At 39.5% G+C, this 10,226-nt stretch overlaps 1 protein-coding gene across 1 annotated transcript; it reads right to left on the bottom strand.

Annotated features, from left to right (window-relative positions):
• Positions 1–421: 421 nt before the first annotated feature.
• On the bottom strand, positions 422–5,530 carry chrna4b (cholinergic receptor, nicotinic, alpha 4b). Its single transcript, XM_079483343.1, has 6 exons — positions 5,172–5,530; positions 4,226–4,377; positions 4,004–4,048; positions 3,777–3,886; positions 1,690–3,049; positions 422–1,016 (listed from the first exon to the last, which is right to left on the bottom strand). Exons 1-6 carry the CDS (start codon positions 5,227–5,229, stop codon positions 891–893), a joined length of 1,851 nt encoding a protein of 616 aa, XP_079339469.1. The 5' UTR covers positions 5,230–5,530; the 3' UTR covers positions 422–890.
• Positions 5,531–10,226: the final 4,696 nt, after the last annotated feature.

The raw sequence follows: 10,226 nt of genomic DNA, 5'->3' as shown, positions 1-10,226 counted from the left end.
ACGGGTGGCTTGGCTGAAGAAGAGACAACGTCTGCACCCAGTCCTGCCGGCGTCTCAGCCGGGTGCTCCTAGAGCTCATATATATATACAAGCACGTAGAAGTACAGTTTCAGAATTGACAGATCTGGTTATTCTTACTTCTGCAATTTGATTTATTCAATATGTGACCAATCTGAATGTGCTATTTGCTTCGTAAAGCTAAATAAATGAAATGCAATCAGATCTTGAGAAAATATGGAATCCATATGACCTTTAGAACACTGTGAAACGTGAAATTTTATCTCTGCTGTCACCTGCTTAGTGCATTTGTGCTTAGAGTTGTCTTTTACACTTCAAATCTATTTGAAGTCATTCTCACATTATTGAAATCCATGTGCTGTGATGCAATGCTGTGTTAAAGTGAAACTTTATGTGAATAAATGAAATCTGCAATGTCAGATTTAATATTTGATAGATTTGCATTTGCCGTGACAGACAGAATAACAGAAATAACAAAAAAATTTAATTGTATTTGAAAATGTTGCAGGATAAATGCCATAAACTGTGTGCTGTTGTCAATTACCACAGGAAATGATTACTTGTCTGTTAAAACAAGTTGAAAAATACACAATCTGCAATAAATGGAAGAAATAAAAGAATGTTGACAGACTTTCAGTCCATAATATTCTACCACGGAAGAGAAAGTGATATAGCTTTTGAAAAACACATGGGTGAATTTATTTTCTGAGTGAAATTTGTAGGTGAACTGTGACTTAAGTGTGGTGTTCTCTCTTTTGTTACACATAGTAACACTAACATAAACGTAATTTACATGACAAGATATGTTTAATAAAGTCAAGTGTAAAAAAACCAAAGGTCATTGCCAGCCCACTCAGATCCATTCTGACAATCTAGATCATTCCAGCCAGCCATGGTGGGAGGAACAGTCCGACGGTCCCCAGAATGCACACCAGCACAAACATCCAGAGGAATATTCTATCAATCACCATGGCAACGTATTTCCAGTCTTCCTTGACCTGGAGAGGAGAAAGGAGATTCATTCATTTCAAATCTCATGCTGTATTTCCCACTCATGTCTTTTCCTCTCAGAATTGATTTTTTTGGATGGCTACTTTCCCGTGAGACAGCGTTTTTTGTTTTTATTATAGGACAAATCTTGATTAAAAAAATAAAACCAGTATCAGAGTCCAGTGTAAACCGCCTGGCGTGAACCTTGCTAGACGAAACCTGCTAGATTAAATCTGATGTTGTTTGGCTTGTAAATGCAAGTTTGTCCTTTAAAGTTACTTTTCAATTGATCACATCACCCAAAAGTGAAAATATGATGATTTACATGTCTAATCATTCTTACATACAGTTCTTGGACTCCATTGACTACCACAGTAGGAACAAGGGTAGGCAAAAACTGTTTGCTATCCTACATTCTTCAAAATATCTTCTTTTGTGTTCAACAGAACAAAGAAATGTTTAAAGCAAATTTTGGCTTGGTTTGGTTACAAGCATTCTTCCAAATATCTTTCTCTGTATTCATCAAAACAAAGAAATCTATACAGATTTGGAACAGCTCGAAGGTGAGTAAATGATGACAGATTTTTTCTTTTTGGGCGAATTGTTCCTTTAATATAAAATGAGAAATGCATAAAAACTTTCATTTTTTGGGCAAACTAAACTTTAAAAAATTGAACTTACTGAAAAGTCCAAATCTTCCGCTCTGAGATGATCAGCAATGTATTGAACTCCCTCCAGAGCTTTAATTAAAGACTGCGACAGATTAGTCATTGGCTTTGCTGGACTTTGAACTTTAGCGCCATCACTTGAAAAGTCATGTCTAGTACACATCTCTGTATCGTCATGGTCAACCATCTGCATGTTCTTCCCCTTGGATGCAAGACGATGTTGACAACTCCCCAGAAAACTCTCTGTGGCATCCCTAAACACACTCTCAGCACCATGGCCTTGGATTTCACAATCCGTACACCCAGCTCCCTCCAGTGGTATGGTGTGTAGCAGGATACCGAGGGTGTCTTGAAATGATGAAGGACTGGAGGCAAAGACGTTGTTTGTGTACGTACACGTATAATTGAGAACTGGTGTTTGGTTTTTTTTTTGTGTGCTGTCTTCCTGTAGGACGGAATACTGGCTGCTGGGAGAACTGCTGAAAAACATAGGTTTAGGGGAGGAGTCGCGTTGAAGTTGATCCACCTGGGTGACAGAGGCCATGCCCACATGAGGGCTGGGACTCTGCGGTGGAATATCCAACATGGTGGTCCGTAGAAACGTTGACTGTGACTCTGACGCCTTGTGCATCATCTCGATGAGTTTCCCACAGTTTCTTTTCCCTGACGCAGGTGGACGTTTCATGAAAAGGTAACGTGGAACCAAGTGAAGGAAAAGCTGGCGGACCCAGTGGGGCATTCTGTGCGTGCGGGGGGAACGGTGATGGACGTTGAGCACAAACACGGTAATGATGATGGATAGAGTGACAAAGATCATGGTAAACAGGAGGTACTCGCCGATGAGCGGGATGACCAGCGAGGTGGATGGGATGATCTCGGTGATAAGAAGGAGAAAAACGGTAAGAGAGAGAAGGACGGAGATACACAGTGTGATCTTCTCCGCACACTCGGATGGTAAGTAGAAGACCAGAACGGTCAGGCATGAGATGAGCAGGCAGGGGATGATGAGATTGATGGTGTAAAACAGAGGAAGACGTCTGATGATGAACGAATAGGTGATATCCGGGTAGATTTCCGTACAGCACTCATACTTCTTAATGTTGTAAGTGCCCACAGCATTTATGATGACCCATTCTCCGCTCTCCCAGTAGTCCATCTGGTCCACATCGCTGGCCATGCTCACCAGGTCGATCTTGGCCTGGTCATACGTCCAAGAGCCGAATTTCATCTTGCAGTTCTGCTGGTCGAAGGGGAAGAAGGTGACATCGATGCTGCAGGAGCTCTTATAAATGGCAGGCGGCTTCCATTTGATCCTGCCGTTGTAAAACACCTGGGCTTTAGTCAAGTGCGTCACGGCGAAGTCTCCATCCGCACTGCAGATCAAACACAGAACTATCAGAGCAATCATGCAATCATGTCTGTCGTGTCAAAGTGGTGTCAGGGTACGTCACACCGTCGATGACACCCAAATGGGTTTAATTGGCCCATTAACATTTTTAGTCTCTAGAAAAAATCACACAGCTGAGAATTTAAGAAACAAGTTCTATTGAAGAAAGTGTATAATGGCTATGATATTTGATTTTACCATTCGTTTTAATGACAGGGATGGTTCACGCAAGGAGAGTTCAAGAATGAAAATTATTTCAAGCCTGTATGACTCCGGATGATCTTCTCCAGAACAAAAAAGAAGATTTTTTGAAGAATGTTTGTAACCCAGTAACATTGGGGCCATTGACTTCCATTGTCTGGACATAAAACCACTGAGAAATTTCTCAAGATTTCTTCTTTTGTGTTGCACAGAGGAAAGAGTCACACACAGGTTTTGAATGACATGAGGGTAAATAAATGATGACCGGTTTTGTGTTTTTTGGATGAACTATTTATACAATCGATTCTGTAATTTCGCTCACTTCAGCCTGACTCCTATGGGACTTCATAGCATCACTCATGTCAACACAACAATGGACGTCTAATTTCCAATATCCACTCCTTTCACTTTAAATACTAGAAGAATGTCTGGGTTAGGATGAAATGAGCTAAAACAGGAGATTTTTGAAAATGGGTTTGGCTAAAGTCCGGATTGGTAAAAGCCTCACACACTTGTTATAGAGCACAATGTCTGGCCTCCAGATGATCTCAGAGGGGATCCTGATGGAGGTGACATTCTCATAGTCCTCTGGGTTCCAGCGCAGCTTGTAATCGTTCCACTCCTGCAGGGAAACATGATGCTCATCACTGCTCACGAGCAGCAGGTATGACAGGGGAAGATACAGGAGGCCAGTTCTAATTAAAAATCTCATTAATGCCTAATTATGATAAAAACATACCTGTTTCACCCAGACATTTGTGGTCATCATCTGATTCTTCTCGTCCTGTTTATTTGGAAGCAAAAGGTGATGTCCGGGTGCATAAGGATGAAAAAAGCAGGGTTGATCATATTTAACTGCATTATTTTTTCATGATTATGACAGATGTCCATTGGCTTTTGTTAAAAAACGGGATCAACTTTGTAGAGATGTACTCTGTGGACCTGTCCTGAAGTGACTCACCACATCAATGAGCTGAGCGATGGACAGGCCAAAGTGGACCAGAACCACATCTGTGATGTTTGCTACAGGACGAGACAGCTTGTTGTAGCTACTGAATAAGACCTGGAGGAGTCTTTCTTCTGCATGTGTACGAGCTGGACTGCTGGAAGACACTGCAAAGAAGAGAAGACAATGAGCTGAACATTTTCACATTTGTGTTTACTTACATCATATGCTTTTTACCATTCACACACTCTAAAAACAGTTGTGTTAAAAACAACACGTGTCGTCCTTAACTGAACCCTTCTCTCTGTTTCTTAGGACAAAAAGTTTTGTGTTATTTCTAACACAACTTGACAAAATGCGTTAAAATGAACACATCTATTTTGAGAGTGTACTGTTTATACTTTTTCACCCTTGTGATGTTTTGTAAATCGATTGAATTTAGATTTTTTTCTGTGTTACACTATCAAGATTTATTTAGAATAATATACAAGCTGTTTAATTAACGCAAATAACAGAGTTTACATTTTCGGGCGAACTGGACCGTTATCTTAATGTGTAATTTATTTATACACAAGCATTTATTGAGAACTTAAAGCATACGGTTTAGTTAAAGTTTTCAGCAACTAGTTTATTTCCAAAAACATGCCACTCCGTTATAAAGACTCATGTTTTGTTGTGTTATCATGCTTTTATTGTGTTAGTTAGCTGTTTGTTTGAGACAGTAATATTTAATTAAAACAACCCGAATGTAGTTTAATTGATATGACTTGAAATGTCAAATAAAAAGCATGATCTTTGATAATGTTAATACATATGAAAACATGTCTTTGATCATGTGCCTCTAAACTCATTGAAACTCACCAAAGTGTCTTACTAAACACTCCACATTCACAACTAAACTGCAACTGAATTGAACCGAACATCACAAAACGAAAGTTAGCAAAGTAGAACTCAGACATACCGTACGGCATCTGCAGACAGACAGTAGAGAGAAAGAACAGACTCCACGTCGCTTTCATCTTGCCCACTTAATGTCAGATTCTATTCCGCTTCAGTGCTCAAGAATACCAGAAAAAATAAAACATTTGTCCTCTTGCTGTAATAAAGTTCTTTAAAAAACGATTATAAGAAAGCGTTACTGCACAGAGAGGTAGATAAGAAGAAAAAAAACTTGAATGAAACTCCAAAAGTAAACTTTACTTTAAAAGGTGCACTTTTAAAAGTCATCCAATGTCCAAACTTCAGGTTAAAGAGAAGAGTTCCTCAGAATCCATTAGAAAGCCTCTCTTGCATTGTATCACTCTGTCTCTCTCTTTCTCTGTCTCTCGGTTTTGCTGTTTCACTCTCATTCTCTATCTCTCTTTCTCTCTGGCCCCTCCACCTTCCAATCTCAGCCTATTACGCTGAGTAGATGTTTTGTGCTGGAGGCTGAGCCTTATACGTGAGAATGTACCACAGAGAGAGAGAGACTGATAGTAAGATATTGATTAAAGACAAAACCCTTAAAATGACACAGGCAAACACCTTATTTTAGAGTTCTTGTTTACACACTTCATTTTTACATGAAGATCAGTTTTGTTAAGGTGACTACGCAGGCTTTAGTCACAATAGAAGAGAGAGAGAGAGAGAGAGAGAGAGAGAGAGAGATAGAGCGGGGGGACATACAAAGTCAGAGAGGGATTGAAATATGTCTGAAAGCGATCTAACAGTCCAGATATCAGTTGTGCTAGCCAAAAAACGTGATGCACTCTGCTTATTAATAACAGAGAGAGATTCTATCCCTGCGTAAGTCCTTGCCAGAATGTACCTGTGCTGTTAGTCCATGTGATTTATATATGTTTATGCTGTAGGCTATATATCTATTATGCACAGCTGCTATGCTTGCCAAACATACTGCCGGGTAAAAGCAAACTCTTGTGTTGTTTAACAAGACATTTGACCATAGTACCAAGAGCCGATCAGGCAATTAGGATTTTAAAAGAAAATAAATACAATATTTATCCATGTGCTTTCCAATCCAGCACACACCTGCAATCCACTCACAGACCATCCTAGAAAATGATTAACCATCTGTCTGGATAGGCGATGAATCAGCCATGGACGACCCAAGATTTTCTGTATGAACAATAGCCCACAACGTTTATATACCTGCTGGACACGTGTTAAATAGTTTTAGTCGAGTTGAGTTTGACCACGAACGTTTCTCCTCAAATCAATTCGTTTACGCAGTGTAATTGCTGGACGCAAACCAGCTGCGAACAGGTATTTCGTGCCTGTGAATGAGAAGCGAGTCATCACCGCTCATAATGTATTTCATCAGATGCCATTTGCAAATGTCCACAGAGAACATTGTCCTCCACGCTATGAATTCAACCTTGAATCTCAATATCCAGACTTTCATTAAGGTGCTGCAGAAAGGAGAACTGACTCTATCTATCTCTCCTCATCCGCTTTCTCTCGTTCACACAGACGCACACGCTCACACCCACACATTCAGGATCAATATCACCCTATTGAATCTCACATTTGACACCCTGAATGTTTTTTTAATAAATGTAACCACATATAATATAACGTCTTGATCAATAGACAGATGCGATATGAACCGGAATTAAGTGAGAGTGATTCGATTGTGATTTAATAGACCGAAATATGAGTTTAATATCGCGTCACGTAAGGTTTAGTTTATGCTTTAAAGTGTGGCTACACACATAACATAACTCAGTCCCCGAATGCCACGTTCACCCTCAACCCACTGAACCGGAACTCATTTGTAATCAATACTTTACTGGCATTGGTTCTGGATCTATTGTGTTTTCTTGTTGTTTCAGAAAGTCGCACCTGTTTAGACGACTAGCCCGGCATAATTCGTCTCTTTTATTTGTTTGTCATGGATCCAAAATTACACACATGCATCACATCTGAGCCCAGATTCGACCTCTGACCCACCTCAGACGCCAGATTTCTGAGGTGAGTTTATGATGTGTACACATGTTTGACACAGAAAAGATTTCAACTACACTGATCTAAAACTTACCAAACAAAACGCTGAAATAACCTACATTTATTTTGTGTTAAAACAGATCTTGCTGGCTCGGATCTTGCAGGCATGCAAATGAGATTTTTTTTCTCTGAGAAAATCTTTTCTCCCCTTTTTCTACCCCTCTTCTCTGTCGCCTTGTGGGGATTAACACCAAACAAATTGATTTTTAAACACACCTCCCTAAAGCTTGAAAAACACACATGCACACAAAGATGTTAAGTCTGATATCTATTCATCTATATGATAACAAAGCTGCCAATGAAGTATATATATATGAGTAACTACATTAGCTTGCCTTTTATTCTAATAGGTAGATAACCAGATATGTTTTATAGATAGACGCTTTAATGAATTTCATTATTCTAGACGTGATCTATTCTTCTCTATGCTTTTATTTTAAATTACCATTGAATGAAGACGCTGCAAGAATGAAAAGACGTTTTAGGGGGGTCGATAGTTATAGATTTGATTTACACATGGTACGTTAAAAATGCATTCAATTCAATCTAAATGCCTACTTTTTTTATTCTTCTTTCTCTTTTTCTTGCTCTTCTCATTTAATTCTGTGTGGCTCCCTGCTGCCAAATTGATGAGGTTGTTGGTGACGGTTCCTGTGGGAGTTTTATGGAAATAGACGGGTGATAATTGCAGGAATACATGATTTAAGACCTTTAGTTCCTTCAGTGAGGGGCCCAGATGTAAATGAAAAGTCTTATGGAGCAGCTGGTGATGGTCAGTGGACTATATGCTGGCACGGCACCATTGTAACCAGTCCATACTAGAACCCACTCCATGCAGTTCTCAGACCGCTTTCACGCACTAGCTGGCCTCCGTTACACAATCTGGAGTTTGGATGTTCTCCAGACCTTGACAAATGTCATCAACGGCATGATCCGTTCTGACTGCTCAGACAAACACAATAATGGGTTTTAGGGTCCTCATTCAGATGGTGACTATTGATAAACTGCGCTATGTAATTGTTTTAGTTATCCTGAGAGATTTCTGTTTGGCTTTTTCTGTGTTGTCACTACAGAAACTGATTTTCAAAGTGAGTAGGATGATGTCGTGCAAACAAGCCAATCACTGTTGAGTCAAGACAAACAGTGCTGGACCACGCACCAGCGGTCATGACTCAACCATGAACAACGAGGACATTTGATGGGCAACTTTACACTTTTCGAAGCACTATTAGAAGTCTTCACGTTTTTGCTTCTTTGCTGAAGGAGATATTGTACTTACACAGTTTGTCCATTTAGGGCTACTGTAGAAACAACATGGAGAATTCCATGTAAGTGGACCAGTGGTGTATGTAGATAGAAACAGCTCATTCTAAGGCAATAAAACATAACGCTTCAATATGTAAGGTCTTTATACACCTCTGAACACATATTTATGTATATTATGTTGCATTTCTGTCAGTAGATTCTCCACAAAATTATGCCTTTAAGCTAAGGGAAGAGAAATTATTTTGAATACACATCATTTATTATGTTCATGCCTTAAGTGTTCTGAAGTACAAGACAGCTGAGTTCTGTCAAATCCACCTGGAACATTTGCTCTGTTCTGCTGCCATGAATGAATAAAATATAGTCACCATCTGATATAAGATTTTGCAGCCCCTCTATGAAAATTATAATTTGGCAGTGGATTTGCTCTGCGCCGCATAGGCCGCATATACTTTCATTATGACAAGCTTTGTGTGTTTGCATTTTTGCTCCTTTTGAATACAGCGTTAGATTTTCCCATATGACCTCTGGCTACTATGTGGTGTCAGTAAATCCAATATCTTGCCAGACTATAGTCAGCAAATACCACAGCTCTCGTGTAACTTCATCCAATAGCAATGCAATGACCCAGCAAGGGCGTTAAGTGACGGAGAAGATAAGTGAAAGAAGGGGAGCAAGAAAATGAGACACATATGCAAAGGAAAATAAAAGGACGAGGGAAGATGAGTCTAAGATGATTTGTAAGACGTGTGGTCTGAGAAGGGCATCCAGTGAGTATTTGGAAAGCAGAGCGTGCTTTCTACAGGTGCTAATAAAGGCAGGTACTGTGTCTTTGCCCTTGTGGTTTTGACAGCGATGACAGATTTCTCTTACGTGCTTCTTTCTCACCTTAATAAGAGACAGAAATAGATGAGACCTGGTCACCAACTGATCAAATGTATGATGTATTTTCAACAAAAACAATATCTGGAGGAATAAATCTATTCAAAAATGCACATGCACACATGCAAAAAAAACTTTGTGCTGAACCCAATGAAATGACAAAGTTGTTGGTTCTCTCTGTTAAGAAACCTCAAGCTGCTGTTTGACTTTTCTTTTCCTTTATTTCCATTTTCCCTTGTCTTTCTGTTCTTTCCTTCCCTTGTCAAGTTTAGGTTGTCATTTATCACACTGCAATAAACCTATGCACACATTAAATTTGTCATATATCAGTCACCCGTTCCTCTCATCTTTCACAATCATGCTCAAATTTGATCCTAAAAGGACAAATCTAAATCCCGCCCTTCTTTCCTGCACAACCCAATGAAGTTTAATCATCCGACACTGATGAAACCATGTACATCTCCTGGACCCTTAAATCTCATCAATGAATCTCTGTCAAAATCTGCTGATCATGTGATCAAGAGGTTAGACAATTCTACAGACAAACTTTGCCCTCTAGTGGTTCTTGACGTCTTTACATTACTCAAACAGGTTACAGTGTCTGGTGTGCAGTGTAAGAAGTGTCATGATGGAGCAAATGTGATATGCTTTGCATGCTCAGGTTTAATGGCTAATCTTTCAATATTTGCTTTTGGTTTATAGGGATTTTAACTGAAAAACAGTCAGAGGTGTACTTAGATGATAGAGCCGGGTTACTTTCTTTGGGTTTGAACCATGTTGAACCTTTGTATGGTGTTCAGGTCCCACAGATAATGCAAACTAATGATCTTTCAACTTCGGACATTTACGTTAATTCAAGATGTTT

This window comes from Barbatula barbatula (assembly GCF_947034865.1).
Source record: "Barbatula barbatula genome assembly, chromosome: 20".
In the NCBI taxonomy this organism is placed as follows: Eukaryota; Metazoa; Chordata; class Actinopteri; order Cypriniformes; family Nemacheilidae; genus Barbatula; species Barbatula barbatula.
The sequence above is the reverse complement of the archived record's forward strand: the minus strand, read 5'-3'. Positions and strand labels throughout refer to the sequence as shown.

Coding starts and splice junctions, on each gene's coding strand:
- chrna4b (XM_079483343.1), bottom strand. CDS start 5,229: ATGAAAGCGACGTGGAGTCTGTTCTTTCTCTCTACTGTCTGTCTGCAG. Junction 4,378..5,171: donor CTGTCTGCAGATGCCGTACG/GTATGTCTGAGT, acceptor TCTTCTTTGCAG/TGTCTTCCAGCAGTCCAGCT. Junction 3,887..4,003: donor CAAATGTCTGGGTGAAACAG/GTATGTTTTTAT, acceptor GTTTCCCTGCAG/GAGTGGAACGATTACAAGCT.